This window comes from Corvus brachyrhynchos, unplaced genomic scaffold (genome assembly GCF_000691975.1).
Source record: "Corvus brachyrhynchos isolate BGI_N302 unplaced genomic scaffold, ASM69197v1 scaffold126, whole genome shotgun sequence".
Classification (NCBI taxonomy): domain Eukaryota; kingdom Metazoa; phylum Chordata; class Aves; order Passeriformes; family Corvidae; genus Corvus; species Corvus brachyrhynchos.
Window position 1 is genome coordinate 2256878 of NW_008239283.1, and position 24247 is coordinate 2281124.

Genomic DNA, 24247 nt, shown 5'->3' on the forward strand with positions numbered 1-24247 from the left:
GCACAGGGCCCAGTGTAGTTATAGTTACACCAAGTGTCATTTTTATGTCTATCCTAGTCAGCACTCTGGCTCCAGGTTTCAGTCTGCCTGTGTGACACAACTTTTTTTAGCAGTTGATAGGCAGAGAAGACCAATCCATCTGACTCTTGCTTTATGAGGCACCGCAGGTTTTTTTAAGAGGTTAAGTTCAGTTTGATCTTCATCAGCAAACTGTGATTTCAGAAGGAAAACGAACTTGACAACTGTTTCAACAACCTGAATGTTTATGTATGTCTTCAGTTAATGCCTAAAGTCAATATTTGTTAAGTCTGATTGATAAAAATATGTGCCTTTCATCAAGGTCAAATTAATTTGAGGAAATTTGCTTACCATGCTGCTTTTGCACAGAATCCCTTGTCAGACTTTGCAAAAAACTATGCAGGCATTTTCTTATTTAAATTATGATTATCTTCACTATGAACTTCCCTGAGAGCACTACCTCATTTGAATGTGTCTTTTTTTAAAGGATGCTGCAGATTGGATTCCAATTCAGACAGGTGATAAATTACCAGCCTTGACCTAATTCATTAACTTTAATGGTATTTGAAGTCTTTATTTTATCCAGGATCCTTCGATAGACTTGTCTTGTAGACATCTTTATAATAATGTCCATTCATCAGCCACTTAAAGGACATCACTTGAAACTGGATGTGACTGTGAGGATAGAGATTTTTTTCTGGGTTGTGTTCTGGCTTAGGATTCCTTGGATGTCGCAGGCTACACCAGGCAATAAGGCTGACTTTGCATGAGACAGTAAAGCTTGGGAAGGAGTTCTGGAACCGTGTGTTAAATATGTATGGCTGAATTTACGTAAATTCAAAATTCATCTCATTAAAGTTGCTTTCACAGGGTACAACCACACCATATGTTGTACCATAGGACTGGAGCTACACTGTGTGGTACAGACAAGGGCTAAGTAATGGCATCACTTTGGAACAGGTCATTAGAGGATGGCTTTGTGGGACACAGAGATGGAGGATTCTCTCCAGATATTTGAAGTATTGCTCTTAAGTTGTGCTGTTACAAATATAAAAGCCCTGCTGTGCCACAGTGAGGGTAATTCTGGAAAGAAGAAAGCAACCCTCTGTGGGTGTGTGCCTAATGCAGATTCCTCTTGTGATCTACTGTATTTTCTTAAAATGTGGGTCTCTTATCAGGTGATTCCTGTTGTATTTTTCTGAAAATGGATCAGTTTAGGAAAGGGAAACATGACAGAGCTGAAAAAGCAAGTTAGCACCCAAACTGGAGTAGCAAACCAGCAACTTTTTCTTGCTGTCCACAGAACCAATTTTCTTTCTCATGTTGAAAGAAATGCATGCACAACAACTACTAACACTAAACTAAAGAAATAACCAAAGCTGCTTGTGAACTGAAGTTTCACCACTGAAGGTTACTGGATTTGTCCTTCTCCTGAGTCTCGGCGGAGATGTGTGGAAGGACTGTGAAAAAGCTGTGGCAGGAAATGGGAGCTGCTGTCTCCTCATCGCTCTGAAATGCCACTTGCACATACACACAGAAAAAATCTGATTAAATTCATGAAAACTGTGGCATTTGCAAAGCTTCAGATGATGGCAGGATGGAACCATTTGGTGGTAAGGTGCCCTGAGGGGATGTGGTCCCACAGCATCCAGAGGGAGGCCAACAGCAGGTGTGGCTGGAGTTCACTCACAGTATTCATTAAAGCATGAAATAAAAAAATACATCATAGATTTAATGCATATTTGTGGATGCTAGCAAGGGATAGCAGAGGAATTTTTCTGCGAAACTTTCCTTTCTCATGAGAAAGCAGTTACAGAAATCCAGCTTCTCACAGCTTCTCTGTGAAATCTTTTGTTCTCACATGAACTGGATGGACAACAGTTTGTAAGAATGTTAAGCCATTTCTGCGCCTGCAAATTCCTCTGCTGGCCCTTGCTGGCATCCACACATATTGAATAGCTGCAATTAATTGTACAGGTGTAGTCAGGTAACAGTGAGGAGTTCTCAGTAATGAATCTGACTTGTCCTGAATCTGACTTGTCCTACTACCTCATCAACAGAAACAAGAAAACAAAAATGCTGCAAAATAACAATTTTGCCTTATGAAACCTCCCCTCTTTTAAATGTGGTATTGGAATTGCTTTTCACAGTTAGGCAAGTATTCTGTATTTTTCTTTTAGTTGGACATGCCCTGTTTTTTAGAGGCAGTTGAAAGAAGAAAAGCCTTTTGTTTCTGGTGTCCTTTGTTCTGTATGCTGGGCTGGGTTTGGAGAAGTAGAAAATGGTGCTTTCTGGAGAATAATTGAATGTGTTCAAAATGGAGAACATTTGTAGGGTGGTGGAGGGAGGGAAGATGTGGAGCATGGAGCAAAATTAAAAACCTGGGAGATATCAAAAAGATGTGTCCAAATAGGGCAAAAAATAAATAAATTTAAAACAAAAAGTTTGTGCTAATAGACTTCTCAAAATAAAGCAAGGCTTTTTTCTAAATTTGAGTACAGTTATTATTTTTTGACTGTTAGAAAACATGAAGGTGAAATGTACACATTTAAATTTAGCTGTTGTTGCAAATGCTCCCCCAATTTAATTTTCAATTTCTGTTTTCTTCATGAAGAATTTAATTATCCTGCAACCATTCTAACTCATTCCCTCTTTAATTGCCTCTTTATTTTCACAGTAATCATCTATTCAGATTTTTTGCTTTACAGATCCTTCTGATATTCAGGTACTTAACAGCTTTTATTAAAAGTCAGTAAATAAATAAATTAATTACTTTTTTTCCTTTTTTTTTTTTTTTTCTTTCTTCTTGGCTACTCCACTTTCATCTTTAACTTTGGGTATGCTTAAGCTTTTTTTTGGTAACGGGGAATAGCAAGAAGATTATTAAGCCCTAAGTTTGTTTCAGTGATGTTCCATAAATGTATTTGAGTTGTCTCTTCACACATAAGGACATAGCTATCAAAACTATGTAAACAGTTCCATTTTCCAGGCACAAGTCCAGTGGCAATAATACAAAATATTGTAGACAAGATGTTTGCACCCTGTTTTTATTTTAGTATCACTTTTCAAGGAAAACATGGTGATTTTCTAACTGTGCAATTCTTGTCATGGCTGTTCCAGCCCTCAGTGGGATCGAATTTTCTAGAGATGGTGAGAGCGCTTCTCTCTGTGGGGAAAAAGTTTCTTTGAAGTCTGAGCATCCTCTGAGAAGTTCTGCTACCAAGTCAAGCAAAAGTGAACATCTAATCCTGACTAAAGATGCTGCACAGCTGTAAAAGGCTTCCTGCATTCAGGGAGCTCTTCCAGGGAAGGATTTGTGTTACTCAGTGATAAAAGCTGCTGTGGAATTCTCTGACTGCATAACCAGGAGCTCACCAACAAACAGCCATCATTCAGGAGGGAGGTTTGCTTCTTGTTCTTGGATCTGGTCAAGGCTACACAAGAGAAAATCATAATGAGGCATTTTGTCCAATTTCAAAACTGTATTTCATGAGGGTAAAACACAACCCTATGAAAGTCTTCAAATGGAACACAAAATGTACAGCGTGCTGAAAGCAGTCTCCTGTAAGAAGCCTTTACAGAGGAGTAAATAAATCTTTTCTTCATTTTTCCAGGCAGTAAGATGTTTACCTTCTGATGTCAACAGTAGTTAGGAGAACCATGTAGCTTAGGTCTTTTAAAAATACCTTTAACTATATATTGCACAATATTTATTCTGTATTTAATAAATAGAATATAATGAAGATATATACTTAATTAAAGGTATTTTAACAATAATTTTGCCTGAAAAATTTGTTGCAAATAGATATCTAGAACTGTTAAATGTAAGCCTAGATTTTACTTATATAAAATACAGAGTTAACATTATTGGAGTAATCTTAATGGTGCACTGTTATACTGAATGATTTTATTTCCAAGTAGTCTTAGTCTTGCAAAAATTAATAGTGAGATGTAAAAACAGCTACAAATATAAACTGAGGTGGTGCATTTTTTTATTGACTTCATAATTTGGATGTAGGTGGCTTTGCCTACTGAGCCCAACATAGGCGGAGCTTAATAATTCTTTAAGGGGGAAATAATGAGGTTCTCTGCCAAACTTGGAATGAGCCAAGAGCAACTGGAGTTACATCCATCTCCTGAGTTTCTAGTTGAAGAAATTGTGAAAAGCTACACTATGCTTGAAGTCTGTGGTGCTTTGTGGAGAGAATATCTCAAAATAGCATTTGGGAGAAGCAGTGATCCGCACCAAAACTGTATTCATTGTCTTAAGCCAAGCCCTTGGCACAGTTGGACTGTTTTCTGGAATAATCAGAAGATTTAGAAAAGGATTCTGGCAAAAAATAGAAACAGATAACATTTTTCTGTCTCCTTTTGCATTTTTGTCCCTTGAGAAGCCGGAGAAGAGCCAGGTTAACTTTTAATGTGCCAGAATGTAGTAGCTGAATGTTGAAGTAATGCATGAAGCCCTTGTGTAAATACCATGGTGATTCCATGTTTATTCTCAGGAGCTAGAAATAGGGCTGATCTTTGTGGTGCCCTTCAGCCTCCAAAGCACATCACCTGAGTCTCTCATGTTCAGTGTTACCCTTTACGGCTGTGCCTCCAATAATCTCAGGCTCTGGAATGCTGAAATTGGCACTGAAAACCATCATGTTTTATTAATTTATTTCTCGGCCTATTCTGCTTGTGCCCTGGAGAATGAAGCGAGGGGCAGGATACAGGGATGACATTTATTTATGTTACGGCCACTAATAAAATGTGTCAATGACATCTGCTGTGGAAATCTGCATTTTTCTTTTCCTGTGCATGCAACGGTACATGGAGCTACATAAAAGATATAACTGTACCGACCATAAAAACAACAGGTGGCTGAAATGATTCATCACTGGAGTTTCCTGCTCACCAGTTCTTTGATTTATAGGATGGGCAGAGGGAAGGGGTTTTTTTGGGTCTCTAAAGACTTGAAGTGCTTTGCCAAAAAACAGTCCTGAAACAGCTGGAGAACTTACAGTGAAAAAAAAAAAAATACCAAATGACATTATCCTATGTAAAATATTCAGTAAAATTAAGGTTTCCTGTATGTATTACGTGTGCCTATGGCAGTAAGAGGCATCAGCAATAAGGATGCACTGGGTAGGTCTCTGACTCTCAGTTGAATGAAGAGATGAATGAAAAGCAGTTCTTGCCCTTCTGTTGCCTTCAAACTCAGTGCCACTGAATCGATCATACATTGCCAAGGGCTAAGGGCTCATTAGTTGGTTAAAATATAAGAAATGCAACAAGGGAAGATGAGTCATGGTGAAATGGCAGCAAATGTTGCCATAATTTGCAGTGTTGCTACTGATCATGTTTTCAGCTGGTGCTCTAAATTTGGTGCTTCCAGGAAAGTTGTTGCTGAGCAATCCCAGCTGGATGCCACGTGAGATGACATAAAATCACCAAACATGAAATTGTGCATCCTCCCAGACACTGGGATAGCAAGTTTGAATCACAATGATTTCCTAGGCTTTGGGATCTGATGGATCCCATTTCCCGGCTCCTCTGGCCACCTGCACTTGTGCACACTGACACAGGTGGGAGATGGTAACACCCCATGAGTGAGAAATGCTCAGGAAAACACTGCCAGCAGTACCTTGAGAACTGGTAATTGTGAGTCTTCCCAGGCAGCAGCGGCAATATACAGCTTTAGGTAGAATTTGTCATGAATTGTGCACTTTCAGTGGAGCAAAAACACTCCAGAAGTCAACTTGAATCCCACCCTGTTTGCTGCAGGGAAAATTTAAATGTTCAGCCTCCTTAGCTGACTGAACATCTGCTTGTGAGGGAGTGTATCACTTATTGTAGCCCCTGCCACAGTCCAGAAGTACATATGTCTGTCTCCCTGGAAAAAAAACAGTCAACAGTTGAATAAGAATTTTATTTCTCCAGTACAATTTTTCCTTGCTACCAGTTTTTAGTTTGCTTCTAACTTAAAGTCCTTTCTGTTATCCTTCACTGGGTTTAGTTTGCACATAAACAAAGTTCACTTACTGAATCGCATGTTTGGTTCTCTGGGACCTGCTGCTATTTTTGTAATTGATTCCAAGTCCTTGGCTGTGTTTCCAGGAAGGCTCTGCCTCATGAGCCTGTGGTTTCTGCTTGGCAATTTTTTGAGGATTTTATCTGTCAAGTGTAGTTGTATTCGCGAAGAGAAGCAATTTCTGAGGTACTACTTCCATGAGGAGGCATGAAATTGGGCGTTGGGAAAAGCTGTTATAGGTGTCTTTTTTGATTTCAGAATGATTTAATTATTTTTTCCAGATAACTGAACCGAGCAAAGTAAATAAAGATGTCAGCTTTTTTTTATTTTATTTTTTCCTTTTTTTTTTTTTTTTTTCTTTCCCCCTGAGACACCACTACATTTACTTTTACATCATTTCTTCTCCCATCCACCTCTCTGCAATGTTTTAGGAGTTCCACACCCTTCCCAGCTCTGTTGCACCATTGTATCTACAGCACTAGATGAGGCAACAGAACAAAGAGTGTCTAAACTTGTTACTTATCTCTACAAACTGCCATTCCAGAAGAAGACTGAGACATCTTGCCACTTGAAGGGAACATGGCATTGCCATGCTGGGGTGTATCTGCTTGAGGCACAGTAGAGATTTTCAGCTGATCTTACTGGGCCATTGGACTGGGCCATTCCCATAAATCCGTGTGTGAAAACACACCGTTGGTTTGGAGTGAGATGATCCTCAGGAGGGAGTGAGATGGTTCAGTCCTCTGCAAGAGACTGTTTTAAGAGAGACACTGAACACTGATGATGCCATGCTGTGAGCTGGCTTCCCATAGATAGAGCTGGAAAGCATGTATGCAACCATAGTAAGTCACACTTTTTCAACTTAGAATTCCTTGTTATCCAGTGACCAGATGAGCTGGGTGGAATTGTGTGCCTGAGTGAGGGGACAACCCAGGACGAGGGACCTGCCTCATCAGGGACAGTACTTAGATTTCCAGAGCTCTCCCTGAGAGGCTTCCTAACATCCTTTACCACCACAAAACGTTCCTGAGCATTTTTGCCACCAGAGCCTGCTCTGGTCCTGCCAGCAAATTTCTGCTTTGGTGTCCAAGCATTCCTCAGGCACTGAACTGCAATTTACTTACAAGGCTGAGAAAATGTGAGCTAATTCTGGAAATGAATTTTATACAATTTGGTCCAGACTACTAAGAAGCCCAGGTGATCTGCTCCTGCTGACTTCTGGACCTCTCTGTAGTTTACCCATTCTGCCAGTCATTATCACCATTCACAAACTTTAGCACTCCCTACTTTCATCTTTGGCTTATTGACATGTGCAGCATTGTCAGGCTTCATATTTCATTAGACACACGTAGAGATTATTATCTGTACCTCAGTGAACATGTATTCAATCCCATGGAAATGCTTAAAAATATAAACTACTTTAAATAAACCTAAATAAATGTGTATTTTTCTCATAGCTATTCTTTTAAACTTACATCTTCCATCCGGGTTAAAAACCAGATAAATTACTCTCTTCAGTCATGAAATCATTTACCCAGTTTGTTATTTCCCATGTGAACTTTCCTTCAGCTTATGCTTGTGTATGGCAGCCAAGATATAACTAAAACAGCAAAAGGTCAGAATAATGAGCCATTTCCACGGGTGAAGCCAATATTTCTCTACATGCCTCCTACCTGCTGATCTCATCTTTTAAAGTGTTGTGTGATGCTATGGTTGAAGAACACCACATCAAACAAATTGTTTTGAAGCTGAGCCAAATAATGTGGGTCAAGATTTAGGCAGGCAGAAATTTCAATAGTACATCCTTGAAAAATAAATTTATCCATGAACTGGGTAGGGAGATACTGTTAAGGAATATTTTGAAGATGGTTACACTCACATCTGAAAGGAAGTGCTGAGGGTTATGGAAGATTTTATTTGCTTATTTAAACTTTGTTTTGTTCCTGCAACATTCCTTCTTCTCTCTGACTTCAATATGTTGAAAACGGGGAAAAAAAAAAGGAAAAAAAGAAATCTGTCTTTTCTAAGTAATATCTTGTTACTCAGAAGCAGCCTGAACTTGCTCAGCAAGACGTGCCCATTTTCACTGAACAATAATCACAGTGAGACACTTCTGGTTATGTGCAGACTGACAAGCAGATTAAACAAGATATGTAATTTTCCTGTAATCATAAAACAGACAAACACATTGTAATGTCTACCTAAAATAACAAATTAAGTTGTTCAGTGACTGATTGCCAACACATAGACAGTGTTGTGTGGAAAGATACAACAGAGGCTTGAGATACATCAGGTAAATTCGTGAAGTGCAATTCATGTGCCACCATGCTCAGAAAGTCTCGCCTTGAGCTGCTCTTTTCCAAGTCAAACTTCCTGCACCACTTGGTGCTACAGGCCAGGGTTCTCCTACTGATGGGCTGAGCTCTGACACTGCATTAGGGCCATTTTTTCTTATAAATTATAGCTAACGTGACAAAAATCTGGTGCTCACCCTTTACATGACGGCGTTGTCCTCACAGCAGTTGTTCAGGGGGTGGGACCCAGGACTGCTTAGGTGTTTGTTGAGCCTCAGGGGTGTTCACACATCACAGCCCATCAATGTTTCCTCCACAGGATGCACCAGTTGCTGCATCAGGTGTTCTCATGTTGAACCAATACTGCTGGGAAAAAGGCTCAGTTGCCTGATGATTTTAGTAATGAAAAAGGGTGGAAATACAGCCATTTGGTAATTCATTTTAGCCAGTTGCTATTTTCTGGAAAATTTAGGAGTAGCCTGGTACCCAGGACAAAGCACCATTCTCAAGCATTATTTCCCTGCCTCTATCTTAGAAATATTCTTTTAACACTCCACCCTTGGGAAGAGGTTCTGCACTCAGGAGTTCAAGTGAATGGAGTTACCTAACAGCAGTCCTAACGTAGACATCTAAGCTCTGTGAAGGAAAAGGCTTGCAGTTACACCCAGGACTAAGAATTTTCTTCAGCTTGCTGTTGGAGTTCAGGATGCAGAGTTTTAAGTTGTCATTCTGGGGTCTGATTACCCTGTTGTGAATTGTACAGAAATCCTGCACTGACTGATGGGGCTGGGCACCTGGGGCTGGCTGCAGACTTCAACTGTAAATGGCTGAGTCTTGAACATCTCCCAGTTTAGTTTATTTTTCTGACTGGATGTTTTATTCTAGGAGCTAATGAAAACCAACATACTTAAATTTTAGTCCTTGTGCTTCTCTGCTGAGTTTGACAGAGGTCACCCACAGCAGGGCTGGAAGGTCATGAACCTGATCTCTGGTTTCCATGTCTCTTTTTCTGTGGTGCTTCTGCCATAACAGAGTTTTGGGCTGAGGTGTCTGACAAAGTTCATTACAGTTGTGTCATTTTTCTTTTATGGTAAGATATTAAAAACTAATAAAATGACCAACAAATATAAGATAAAAACATGCTGCATCATTTTAATCCAGCAAGTGAATTCTATTGATCAAGCCACCCTTTTCTGCCAGAGAAGCAAACCATAGAACTTTATATTGTGTCTCTAACATCAACAATAACAAACAAAGAAAAAAACTAAGGGTAGATTACAACAAAGTCTAATTTGTGAAAGGATTGTACTTCAAAAACTCAAAACATAAACCAGAAAAGAAAAATAAGGCTTACAGAGTATGTGTGATAAGAATAGTCTAGACATCAGTGTATGAATATTGAATCACAAAAACTGAATAACACAGAGATAAGATCAAGCAAATTTATGAAACACAAAGGTTCCGAAAAGAATACGAGTATTTAAGAGAAAAAAAGATTATGCATGGAGTTCAATTAGAAGAACAGTTCAGTAACAAGCTCCCCTAAGTTTTCCTTTGGGTATATTTTAGAGACAAGGAAAAAAGGGATTAATCTCAGATCCATAATGAAGAATTATGTTTTAGCATCAGGTGATGTGTTGCTTGAGGAACACAGTGGAGGAACCTCCTGAGTCATGTAAATGGTTTCTTGTATTTCAGGGCCCTTTCCATATGCTCTTTTTTGTTGGTCTATCTTGATCCATGTCAAAAGCAAGCACTTATTTTCTGTCCCTGCTGTTCCCATTCAAAGAGGAGTTCCAGAACCTGATTATGGTAATAGCTAAGAACCTTCTCATTTTCAGCCAGAATTTATTAATGGGCAATTTATACTCATTTGTACTTCTGCCAATAGCCCTTTAGTTTAAATTGTCTCTTTCCCCGCTGTTGATCCTCTGATATATTCATAGACAGCAGTCATAATTCCTCTTCATTTTCATCCCCTGGCACCAATCAACATGAAAACTCGCAGTCTCCCCTCAGATTGCAGTTCTCCATTCCCCTGCTAATCCCTGAGGTTCTGATTCTGCTTAAAGCTGAGTTTATTCTCCACGTATCCATCGGGGTGTGCACTGCTGCAAGCAGCTGCCTCCTGGAAGAAAAGCACTCAGGAGCATCCTGGGGCTTGACATCAACACTTTCTCAATGAGAAACACTTATCCCAATTCTCTCAGTGATGCGTTTCCCTTTTCCCAGGCAACATTGCACTGGTTGCTCATGGTCACTCTCTGATGAACTGTGTGACAAGGATCCTTTGTTGTTTCAAATTGGGAAGTCCTGAACTGACAACAGAAGCTCTGCTTTTATTCCCCTGGTGTATTGTCTGGCGCTTTCAACTTGTAAACTTCAGCCAATTTCTTTTATTTGCACCAGCTCTGTATTATTGATGTTTATCAACAGTACGTAAGCAGTAAATTTTAATTCACAGAGTACTGAAAGGTTGTCAGTACTCTCCAGCATATATTGTCACTACAAAAAGAGCAGGACAGGATTTGTCTATTACAGATGTACTTAGGAAACATAATTGGGAACCCACTGCAGCCAAAAGGCTTTATTAGCATGCAAGTGGCTCAGAAGTAATGGCAGCTAAATGCATTTTGTATGCCTCAAGTCTGCTTTCATACGGTCATACAGAACCACAGAAAGGTTTGGTTTGGAAGAGACCTTAAAGATCATCTCATTCCAACCCACACCACCCTGCCGAGGCCTGGGTCAGCTTCCAATACATGAGGTTGCTCAGGGTCCCATCCAACCTGGCCTTGGTTGTTTTTCCTCTCAGGTAAGACAAAGTTAATAGGTATATTGGTAAATCCATTCTACTTTTTTTGACAATCCCCAATAGCCCCCAAAGAAAGAAATTCAGTATTACGAATCTGCAAGTGAACTGCTTTTCCTGTTCATAGAAACAGCCAAAACATCTGAGCGTGACAACCTGGTGTGAACCTTTTGTGAACCTCATGTCGGCTCAGGGCGATCTGACAAAAAGGATAGTCAGATCAATTGCTTAAACCTTTCATTAAAAAGCCATTCAAGAGAAGTTAGTTCCTTATATCATTCATCTTGAATGAACTATGGCAAGCAGTGTGTTTCATTGAACACAGAAGGAATAAATGAAGGCAGGATTTTATTACGGTGAATTCCTGTGGGAGCAGTTTGTCCGGGAAGCTTACAGCTCCTCTGAGTCACTGTCAAAGGTGTATCACTTTAGGGGAGATGAGATCAGCAGCATCTTTGCCTGATTGACTACTCTCCTGTGGGACCAGATGCCTGGGAGTCAGAGCAACATGAAAGTCAGGGAGTGTAAGATTGACATGGGTGTCTTTGAGAAACCAGGGTGGCTTTTGTGGCAGACCTGGATCAGAGCTTCAGAGAGTTCATGGAGATGTAGGGAAGTAAAAAATGCTGCCCTTCATGTCTCCTGTGGAAGAAAGAAAACACTGAACAAAATGACCTAAATCAGAGTTGGATGAATTGTCACTACTCCCTGGGATTGGGGAAAATAGATCATCCTAAAGACACTCAGAGCTGTTTCTGCTACCCTGTATTTCTGCAAATCTCACGGTTTGCTCTGCAGCTCCTTTTCTTGAACTGTGGGTCTGCCAGAGAGCTATAAAGCTCTCTCCTGTTGTTTCCTTCAGTGCAGCTCCTTCCTTTAAATCCTGCAGCAGAAATACCATGCTTTGACAAATTCAGAGGTTTCTGTAGCTGTGATAAAAGTGGAAGGCTCAGTGATGCTCATTCTTCACTGCCTGTGTACTTTGTAAACCAGTTCTCGCTGAGAAAGGGAGATCAAAGTGGGTGCAGAATTTTAGAAGAGACAAGAAATGACAGTCCCTGGCTTTTATCTCTTTAAATGTCCTATCTGGAGCATTAAAAATATCAGTGTTCTGCTTCATGATTTTTCTGTGCCTTCTCACTTCTCAAGAAACCTGTTACAAATCTAACCAAGCCTTAAATGTATACACTGTCTTCCATAGCTTGTCCTTCAATATTTCAAACATTGCCAGAGGCAGTCAAACTGTGTTTTCTTCCAAAGGTTTTCAGGATCAGTATTACAGCTATTACAAAATGGCTAGTAAAGTAGAAAATACATTTTTTATCCTACTGTTTAATGTTTTATTTATTAAAGGCATCTGGCAGTGGCCTTAATAACATGCCCTAACTTTTGGTCAGTCTTGAAGGGCTCAGGCGGTTGGACTAAATGATCATTGTAGGTCCCTTCCAAATGAAATATTCTTTCCTAATCTATTCTGTTTTATTCTATTCTATTTTGTTGTATTATATATATTCTTACCCTCTACATTGTTATTGTATTTTTTTGCTTTTTCACTTACGGGTTCCCCTGGCAGGGTTAGTAGATCAGCAATAGAGCAAAAATTTCTGGGGCCAGAAAGGGTCTGTCACAATAAGAAACAAAATACATTTGAAATGATTTGATGGATAATTTAAGGAAGGAGGGGAAATACTTGTCTGAAGTCAGAAACAGATGGCAGCCAACAGTGGTTCTTTAATGGTTTTGTGGGGATGTCTGGTGCATTTGAACAATTCCTGGCTGGCTGTTGTTGCCCTCCAGTTAAAAGCAGTTTTAGTGTGAAACTTGAGGCGAGTGATTGCTTGCTCCTTTTCCTAGCTGGCTAAAATGAGAGAAGATGTTTTGGTTTTCCCTGGTCCTGACAGTGGGCTGTGAAACGTGTCTTTTGAGAAAACAAATTTGTAATGATTTCATTCACTGATCAATAGGCTCAGACAGTGTTCTCAAAAAAGTGAATGTAATGATTTATGTAAGAGAAGGAAGAGTAAGAACTCCCAGAGGATCCCTGTTCTATCCACAGCACTTCAGCTATCAGAGAATCCCGGAATGGTTTGGATTTGAAGGGACCTTAAAGATCATCCAATTCCACCCCCTGCCATGGGCAGGTGCACCTTCCACTATCCCAGGGTGCTCCAAGCCCTGTCCAGCCTGGCTTTGGACACTTCCAGGGATCCAGGGGCAGCCACAGCTTCTCTGGGCACCCTGTTCCAGGGCCTCCCCACCCTCACAGGGAAGAATTTCTTTCTGACATCTAATCCAAATCTATCCCCTTTCAGTTTAAAGCCATTCCCCCTTCTTCCCTCACTACATACCTTTATCAAAGTATCTTTTAATACGTATTGTAAGGAAAATGCAGCTATTTTGCTGTTAAAAGCCACTTGTATGATACTTCAATAACTTAAAATCAATGCAATGCAACAGTTTTTGTCAAAAATATGAGCAGATTGACTGTTTTTTATTAATTTTCCCATAATGGACCTCACTTGCCAATTTATTTTCATTGTTCTCCAGCTTTCCTGGCTGTGTGCAGGTCCCACTATTCTGGTTCAAGCTGCTGCCTGTCGGCATCCATTAAGGCAAGAGTGCAAACAAACGAAGTCCCGTTTGTGAGTCAAATGTTTCTCATCCAGTAGGAGCTCCTGGCTGTGTAGCATCAGACAAATATTGGAGGAAGAAAATTGTAGGTTGTAAAGGATGGCTGATCCATATTTGCTTAGAAAATGAGAAGTATGTGTTGATTTTGTTCAGATAGACAAATTTAATGAGCAGGTGCCACCTTGTCTGGTTCCAGCTCCACACCTCAGCGCTCAGAACCTCTTCAGGGTACCTTTAGGAAAGTTCCCCAGTTCACCCTCTGTGTAGGACTTGTTCTTGGAAAGATATAGCAAATTTAAGGACTGGACTAGGGACAGGAAACCAACAAAGCCAGCTACAGCCAAAAAATATATTATCTTCCTATGCACAGGGCCCAGAAGGCAGAGAAATATACCAGAAACCACTGGGAAAATGGGCAGATTTAGACAATGTGTGGTTTATCAACCTCTAGGCAGCCTGTAGACTGTGTGGCATGCAGAATTCTAGGGAATGCCCTGAGACAATTGTGTGAAACCACTTTCTTTTTAGAAGAGTTGCATTAGAATAAGCAGTAACTCTGTGTGCCAGCCATATCCACTTTTCTCCCAAAATTTCAGCTTTATTTTGACAGTGGCAGTCGTTCCAGAACGGAAGCTTCAGGGCTCAGATGCTGATAGAGAATCTTCTTCATATTCATGTTCATTCTACTCCCAAGTAGAACTCGATGAATAATGATCAGGTGGATTAAAACTGTTCACATATTAAAGTACAGATTTCTCTTTTTCTTTAGGTCATGCCCAGTTACTTAAAGCCAGCCCTGTAGCAGAAAGTTCTCTGTCCATTTGCAGGTTATTTTCTGATCCATCTGCATAGGTTTGAAAAACACCCTCAGAGCAACTCCTTAAGCTGCATTTTTCAATCCTTTTTTTCATTTTCCTGGAGGGAAAGAAATGTTGTTCATTAAAATACTGGGTTTTTTGATCAGAAAAATTATTGAAACACAGCACACAGCTTGAGGCTGGGAAGTGTTGGAGCAGTTTTTGTTTGGTTTTGTGCTGTTTCACGCTGGAAAACACTGCAGTCTGTATTTCTACAATATTTCTTCAGTCTGTTAGCATCATGCCTTGTGCTGATGGTGTGTATTTAGGTAGATTCTATGAAGGATGTCAGCAGTAATGACATATATAGCGTCCACTGTTTATTCACCATTACACATCCAATGTTAAATTATTGAGGCAGAATGTATTCCCATTGTGTGGTGTGAAGGTTATGTGTGTATCAGTAAATCAAAACAAGCTTTACAAAGTTAGAAAATCAATTGATATCAGGAATAATGAAGACACAGATGTTGAAACATTTCTCATAACCTTGGTTGTTTTTTATAACTATGACCACTTCAGGTATGGTTTTGGTTTGGTTTGTTTTTTTTCCCAAATAATTGCTATGACTAATGTGCTAAAAATGGATGTTTAGGAACAGCAACAGTACACCTCAATAATAAACTTTTGAACAACTCTTGATAGAAATAAAATGTTGATTTCTAATGTTTAACTTGCTGAAATGCAATTTTCGTAACAAGCGTTTTACAGGGTACGTGTGATGTATTTCCCGCTAATGAAAATGGTGGTGGTGTTTCCTTCCTGAGACATGCACTTAAATATATATAAAAGCTTCTGAAGTTTGCAATTTCGGAGTAATACAAATATTTAGTAGCATCTTGCTCTGTTGCCATTCACAGAATTGCTCCCCAAGTGCCAGCAGATGAATTGCCAGTACAAATGTGCCATCACCAGGAACGGCACCAGGTGTTACTGCAGGGATGGATATGAAACAAGCAGGGACGGGAGAAGCTGCACAGGTAAACAAGAAATTCACTACAACATCAACACCCAGGTGTCCTGATGGTTCCCTGTTGGGTGTCAGGGGCAGGGAGCTGGTGGACAACCAGGACAGCACTGTCGCTTCCTAACCCTTCTTCAAAGGCGTTGGTCAGGGACAAGTGTGGGCTTTTGGAGCAGGGAATGGAAAAGAGTGCCCCTAAAATGAGAGTCAGGACCTCCCTCCTGACTCTTTGGTGCTCCTGTGCCCCAGCAGAAACTCTCCTGAAGTTACTGAAGGGATCAGCTTGACTGGAGGAGTTCTGGAGCTACAGCTCAGTTGTGTGAGTCTCTCTCTCTCTCCACACCTCCCCAGCAGGAGTGCCTGTAAAACTTGAAGTGTTTCACCTCACGGCCATGAAGACACACCTAGATTAGAATTTGATAAATGAACCCTCCCAAGGTCATACAGCTTAGTTGGGAACGTTACTTTGGAGTAATTAATTGTAGACTGGAACTGTAGACTTAACTTGCAGACTGTTCTCTTCCATTTTTGAAATATATGGCTTCTTAGTTCTCTGTCCAGGTGTTTGTTTCTTGCTTTATTTTGTCTGTATTAATAATCATATTGGAGTTCTAAGGCCATATGGATGTGCTCACTACCAATCACTCCTCTCTCCAACTAAAAGTACTGAGCCAGATTCTTCATAAATGTAATTTATTATAAGTTCTTTCTCTCTATGGTTGTCATGTTTCTTGATTAAAAATATATCTTAGGAAATGATTTAAACAGCGGCTTTTTTAGAATGTCAATTTATTACTTAAACCCTCAACCACTGTTGAATAGCTTATCTTGATTTTATGGTATTATCCATATACACCCTAGTTGAGAAAATTGCTCTTTATATTTATTAGAGGAGTCTATAGTTTTAGATGTTGGATGGTGGTTTAATGGAGAAGTGGTGACAGCTCATTTAAGGAACTGTAAGACATTGCCAGCATAAATAGGTTGAGAAGGATAATCAATTATTTCCTCTCCTGAAATGTTGCTCCATTCATCAACCCTGATAACTAGTGATCTCTAGTACTAACAAGGACCCAAATGTCTCCCTAATATGATGTAGACATAGGAGACTACTTGAAATAATGAAGGTTTTATCTTTTAAAATTAAGAGCTATTGAACTTGAAAACTCCTACCCTTCATTTTGGCTACTCCAGTGATTTCAACAGCCAACATCCCTAATAAATTCATTGTTTGAGAAGGGGAAAACATCAAGCCTCACACCAAAATGACTTCATGTCTTAAACATCTCTCTTAGAATTCTCAATTTTACTGAATTTATTTTTTTTCCTAATCCTTAAACTAAATCGTGTTGATGTTCCTTTAGATCTGAATGAGTGTGACACCTATGGAAGCTGCAGCCAGATGTGTGTAAATACAGATGGATCCTACACTTGCAGCTGTGTGGAGGGTTATGTGCTTCAGCCCGATAACAAGTCCTGCAAGGCCAAAAATAGTAAGTTTTAGCATCTTTTTGCCTTCCTGAAAATATGTTGAGGTTTGGTCCTAGAGGATTCATGTGAAAGGACAGAGATGAGCACACGTGAGATGAACTTTCCTTCACTCTACTACAAAGAGCCACACAACAACCTTAGAAAAAACTTTTCCCTTATTAAGACAATACTTCAAGGGAAATATTTAAAGTTATTATCTGGATATTATTAATTAAAGCAAAATACTCAATTCAGCCAAGATTAGAAGAGTTCCCAGCCTCCCTGTTCATAAATAAATCAAAGATTTTCCTCACACAAACAAAAAAGGCTGTTTACTCTGGGAAGACAATGGAGACAGGGGAAGTGATCATGAGGTAATTGTACCCTTAGGATGAAAAAAGACATGAGATTGCTTTGTCCTTGCATTATCCCAAGAGGTGAATTTCCTGATATACATATTCACATGAGGCTTTTTGTTGCTCAGTGCATGTTTTCATTACTTATAGTGGATTGGGTATTTGAGGAAATTAGTCAATTGTGCTTAATGAGGCAATATAGTACACAGTGTTTTCTTATTCAGCATAATGAATTAACAATACCTTTATATTAAAAACCCGAAAAAGTTCCTTAAGGAATTCTTCAGCATCCTGAAGCTGAAGAATATGTAGCTGAGCATGGAGCCATGTTTGTTTTATGTATTTTTAAGTCTTCCTTTTTGTATCTGTTTTGCCATCAGAAGATAGGTCTAGTAATGGTTTTGTGGGTTCCTCACCTGAAGAGCATTACTAAATATATTCTTGCTTGATCACCACTGGGAGTTAAAGAGTATTTTCCTTCTTTTACTGTTTTTTCTTGATCCATACATGGGACTTTTTTTTTTTTTTAATCCATAGTGAAGTCTTGTGAGATAAGAAAGCCCATGCAAAGTAAAAATAACTTATTATTCTTCTTTCTCCACTGCATGAAAATCAATAATGCAATTCTAGATCAGGAAGTCCTCATGGTGCCAGTACAGGGCTTGAGGTGACCCTTATAGTTTCCCTTTTTGCACACAGAAAACTGAGTAACATCTGTGCACTGTAGAGAGCTGTTGGTGTCAAGATGAAAAAAACCACATTAATAAGGAACTTCTCTGTATTTTTTACTACTTTATCATGTTTACTTGACAGTAGTTTTCACGTTTTTTGTTGTTTTCAGAAAGGAATCACTACTCATTAATCAGAGAAACCCCTGTAGGACAATACAAACGGGAATCGTGGTGCTGCACAGAAATGAGCGTTACTCATTACATTGGGGATTTTTGTAAACACAGGGTGGCTTTGGATCAGAAGAACAGAATCCAAGGAAAAAAAAAGGTGTCTAAGGAAAAAAACAAACAAACCAGCACTTAGAAAAATTATCAACTTTTTCATTAAAGAACCTAGAGCAAATAAGGATGGATAGAGCAACCTCTCTGCTTTGTCTGCATTTGGCAAAAGTAGCTGTCAAGCAGATGAAGAGAATGAGCCGAGGAGTATTCAGCTCTGTATGTAAGAGCTGTGAGAGATCAGAAGCAGCACTAGAGGTGTAGGCTGGGCTTTCTGTAGAGCTTTCAATGTTAAGAACAGCAGATCTGCTACAAATACGAATCACCATCCATGCTGAGATCCTGGATACAGCACAATCCGAAACACCAAACCACCACATCCCAGTTGGCTCTGGAAATCAACTTGGAGGTTCCTGAATATTGAGGAGCCAGTGAGGTGCAGGAGGTGCTGGAGGCCTCAGAAGGTGCTGAGCAGGTGACACTTGTTTGTGTCTGGAGGAGCCCTGCCCTGTGCTGGGGACAGTGTGGTGACCCCACAGGTCCATCAGCTCCTGCATGGCCTCAGAGCCACTCAGCCAGCTCTGCACATGTGGGGTGGCACAATTAGCAGAGAACTTCTCAGAAGCTGCTCTTTGCTGCCCTTCAGGCAGCCAAATGCTCGGCTGGGAAGGTGGGGAGGTCTCTACCTTATTAAATTCTGCATTTTCTTCCTCAGCACAATTAAATAACTCTGGAGCTGAAAGCTTTTAGCTGCACATTCCCTTTGGGAAGGATGTTAAAATAGGTATCAAAACAGCTGGGGGCTCTCCGTGGGTTTTTTCCAGACTTTTTAGCCATATTTTCTTTTATGAATAAAGAAGCAGTTAATGGTTTATTCTGAGGTGAAAATGAAAAAAAACCACAGCTTTGTTGAACAGAGTTTTAGAACTTATTTGTTTACCAATTTTTTATGCCTAAATTGCAAGATCTGCATGTGATAAGAAGAGTATTTAAGGAAAGAAAATTACAGAACTGGGACTATCTAGCTGAGGAAAAGAAATTCATCTGTTTTACAAAAGTTCCTGGTGTGTTTTGTATCTCCAAAGCCAATCTAGAGAGAAATGTTGTGTGGTAACAAACATTTGTCATGCAGATAAAGTGGGATGAACTGATAGTGACTAAAGAAAAAAAAAAATTCTAGCATTTAAAGAAAAAAATCAGCCCTGTTAAACTGATTTGACACAATTTTCTTGTAAAATCTCACCGAACTAAGTTTGGAGACTTTAGAAATAAAACAACCCATTGGTGAGGTACACTATGGTTAAACACCAAAAGTAATGTCAAAATGAAATTGGACTGCTCAGTATTTTTTCAGATGTTTATGCAATACATATATTGGTGACAGCAAAGTCCTTATGATGCACAATGCATACCCCAGGAAAAGGGGGTTTAAGCTGCTTGTAAACACTGAATTCTGGGGTTTATGCCTTTCGTATCATTGTGGTGGAAAATACAGAAAATGCTGGCATTTCTGAGGTTTTTCTTCCAGATGAGAAGTAAGTCTGATGGCAGTGCAAAACACCTTCAATTTCTGATTTGTTGTGGCATCACTTATTGATCTGTATTTTAGACAAGATCAGGTAGGAGGGAAATGCAAGGCTTTCATCTTTTCCACTACTCTATCTTAAACATAATTCAAAGGAGGATGCTTTCATTTTAGTCAAGAAGGATGAATCATAAAACTTCCCTGGATTAAAGAGCTATTCACTTCTTATCTTTCCTATAAAATGAAAAAACAAAAACCAAAAAACAACCAAAAACAAAACAAAACAAAAAACTTGTGAAAAAATAACTCACATGAAGTCCACTTGTTTGAAAAGCTGCTGTCAGCTCACTGTAACTCATCCTAAATCCATCCACTAAACTTTTAAGCTTTGTAGACTCTGTTCTCAAGGAGCAGACAAGCAGTTTTCATGAGGGTGAAAACATGATTTCTTTAGTATCTCCTGGTTTTCATCTGCATTATGCTATACAGTAAGTTGGTTTATATATTTTTGTATGGAATTTCAATATTCTTGTACAGTTTTATAATTAATATATTATGTTTTTCAAGTTATCAAATCGACCTTTATCTGAGCAACACTGAAGGAAGCAGGTAATCTACCCTACTGTAAAAAAACATGATTAACTGCTTTAATCCATTGAATTATTTAATGTATTTACGCTTTAAAAATATGATTTCAAACCCAAGAATCTAGTTTCTGTATTTTTAATGTGTAATGGTGCCTGCTGAGCAGAACCTCTTGGCAGTACCATGAGTCCTTACAATACCTTTGCAGCCAGGTTTGATTACATCTGTTGCTCAAGAGGGTTTGAAGCAAATTCCTTTGAGGAATTCCCTCCCGTCTTAGACCCTAATTCCGAAATACAGCCTTTCTCTGGAGTTTAGTGAGGTATTAAATCCTCGTTACAGTTTTCAGTGGGCCAGTTCAAAGCAGTGCAAGGAAAGATACAGTTCTCTCTGGCAGCCTGAAACCACCTGGTGGCTTTGGAACTGAGAACAGCTCCTGGGAGCTGCCTTCTCTTTGAGGCTTTATATATTGCAGGCTGTGGAAATATCTGGCTTAACTCAAAGTATAAGAGCAAAAATAATAATAAAGATCTTTTCACACTGCTGGTAGTTGGGAAAAGTGATTGAATCCGGGAGTAGGCAGTGGTTATTATTTTGTGGGGAGAGGGGAGCTGAGCACAGAGCTGTTGGATGTGAAAATAAATCCCCAGACTCAGCAGGATGCAGATGGAAACACTCCTTTTGTACCAGTCTGGAAAGTCTGGGGTGAGTGGGTGATAGGGACAGAAGTTCTTAAGTCTGGCTTTCTTCTCAAGGGTAGCCAAAGTTGCTAAGAACAGACAGTGACTGCAAAGGGACCTGGCAGATTTCAAACAAAAATTGCAAGAACCCCCCACTACCTTATCTTTTGGTAAGGAGAAAACAAACAAGACTAGAGAGCTTCACTCATGGCTTACACCACAAGGGATTGTTTCACAAAGAAATTAAATCACTGCAGTTCTTGGATATCTTCTGAAATTCAAAGAAAAATAATGCTTGGCTCTGACTGATGGGTGAGTGGAAGTGAATGTGAGGATGATGAGGACATAAGTTCCAAAAGTAACGCTATAAATGTGTGAATTTACAAATGTCCACGTGGGATTTTCTGGAGAGGGACAAGACAGAATATACATTATGGAATGAGAAAGAATAAGGAAACAGTAAATGAAATCCATGTTAGAAAGAATACACACTTAAACCTTACAAAAATTACATTTTTTAATATGACAAAATAAAATAAAAAAAAAAAATCATCAAGAAAGATGTTTAAATAAAAGCAGATATTACCAAAGAACAGAACACCAACTGCTGCGGCTTTGAGTGAGACCCCTGAACACTACTCACTGAAGTATTCTTTTCTCTTTAATCACACCTGCTGATGAAGTACCATTTGTCAAATCCTTTTATTTATGCCTTTTTTCTTTTCATCATTTAGACATTTGGAATTGCTTAGTGAAAATTTGAGAACTCCATTAGGTAGAATGTTGATTAAGAGTGCTACATGTCGATGCCGCGTTCAAACATTGATGCATTCCTTTGAAAACAAGCAGATTACATTGGGGTGAGAGCTCCTGACTTGGCAACACAAATATTGTTCACATATGCCTGGAACTGCAGCTTTTCTGTGCTTTAAGGGTTTCACTGCACTGGATTTTTTGTTAGGTTTGTTATAACTTCTTTCAGCAGCACCCACTCCTCAGTTTTTGTCTTGTTTATAGATTCTTAATGAAAAGCATCTTACAATTTCATGTGTCCTCATGAATTCTGCAGGTTTTCCTGGCCTTCATTCTTTTTGAAATATCACTAATCTGGATAGAGATAATTTGCATAAGTTGTATTTCATTTTATGACTTAGGCATGAAAAATGTTGCAATAATGATACTTGGAATTAAACAGAGGCTGTTGGGCTGGGGTAATTAATTTTCTTTAATGATATGAACCATTAGAACAGCAGGATAAAATAGACTTAATAATTTGGAATATATGATAGTTATGAAAATAAAAAACAAAACCAATTTATTGCATATCTTAAAACAAACAGGTAAGAACATTAAAAACTTCATTAAAACTGAAAAGATAAATATATCAACATACAGCCTGTTAATCCTTTAAACTCTCTTCACTTTGTTTTCAGAGCCTGCTGAAAGACCTCCTCTTCTTCTGATTGCAAGCTCTGAGATAATTGAGGTTTTATACCTTAATGGAAGCAGAATGTCTGCCCGGACCCCTGTGAAAGGATCTGCAGTAGTGACCCTGGACTACAGCTACAGAGAGGACACCCTGTGCTGGATTGAGTCACGAGATCTCTCCAGTCAGCTGAAATGTTCCAAGATATCCAAAGCTGGGAAGTTGCCAGAGGAGTGGACAATAAACATTGCCCAGTACCTTCACAGTAAGTATTTGGCAGTGTTTTAGCAGAACTGTGGTGTCTCTCCTGGGCTTGCAGTTGAAAACAGTCTTGAGACATTCAATATTGCAACTCATGCTGAAGCAGTTTTACGGTTTTTCACTCATATATTCAGTCTGAGCTGCAGTATTTGTATCTATGCAAAGGTTTTTAAGATGTGCACTTTTCTAGACTAACTGCAATGTATGGAAGTTACAAAATCAGCAGTGCAATGGAAGAAGAAATGTAAAAGGCTTCTTTTTCTCTGGCAGAATAGTGCTACATAGTGCTCGAGAGCCATTCTTTGCTACTGGGACAACATTAACAATGAAATGGAATCATCCTTGGCACATAACTATCATGGGTGTGTTAGTTCTTGAAAATACCAAAGTATTTCCTGACTTACTGGAGACAAACTGCTGCCTCTAGTTGTTTTTTTTTTTTAATTAAGAAAATAAATTTTAAAATGCCTAAAGTCATCACACTGAATTAGACTTTACATTACAGCATTATTCCTCAGTCAACTTTTCAATTTGTGGCACGCTGTTGTCTTCTGAAGAAGGTGTTCATCCACAGACACATGAGCATGTGAACAGACTGCAAAATATCATGCAGGGAGAAAAAAAAAAAAAAACAAAACCCCATTTTCTTCATCTTTCACAGAAGGTGTCCCCAGATCAGCTTACAAACCACAGCACTGAGGAGTGCAATGGTGGTGTTAATAAAGCCTTCTAAAAACTCAAGCCTGGAGTCTAATATTGGACCCAAGCTTTTGAAAAATCCTTTTAAGGTGAGATGTGCATCGAAGAATATCTCTGAACAGATCTCAAACCCTCTGACCATACAGTTCAGGAATATGCAAATCACAAATTTGATTATAAATCTTAGAGGTGCAAGTCAAAGTGAGAAATCCTGCATGACAATTGTGCTTTGGACTATCAAGATAGCTGTTGTAAGGTGTCCTCATTGATGCAGAGTAAGGGGAGTTTCGAACCTCTTTTCCCAGTTTCATATGTACTAGAATAGTAAATTGAATTTTAAAGAAACTTTCAAAACTTAGGGTTTGGGGGTTTTGTTTTGGTTTGGTTTGGTTTTGGTTTTGTTTTTTTTTTTAATTCACTACCTATTGTGAGTATTCTGCTTTTAGAGGAAACTCTTGTCATGGGCATAAATATATTTGTTTGGGCAGTTTTTGTTTTGTTTTTGCTTTTTCCTATTTTATTCAGTTGTTGTTTCTGTTTTTTTGTTTTGTTTTTTATTTTGGTTTGGTTTTTTGGGGCGTTTTGTTTGTTTGTTTGCTTTCTGGTTTTTTTTTTTGTTTGTTTGTTTTTTGTGTTGCTTGGTTAGTTATTTGGTGAGGGTTTTTTTAGTGTTGCATTTTAGAGGACTTTCATACTTCAG

General features: G+C 39.1%; 1 protein-coding gene across 1 annotated transcript in view; it reads left to right on the plus strand.

Annotated features, from left to right (window-relative positions):
* Nucleotides 1–24247, plus strand: part of LRP1B (LDL receptor related protein 1B) — a 483986-nt gene that overhangs the window by 170249 nt on the left and 289490 nt on the right. Inside the window, exons 4-6 of the mRNA XM_017740107.1 lie at nucleotides 15492–15611; nucleotides 16960–17088; nucleotides 22595–22852. Of these exons, the coding sequence (XP_017595596.1) occupies nucleotides 15492–15611; nucleotides 16960–17088; nucleotides 22595–22852 (507 nt within the window). The remainder of the gene's footprint in view (nucleotides 1–15491; nucleotides 15612–16959; nucleotides 17089–22594; nucleotides 22853–24247) is intronic.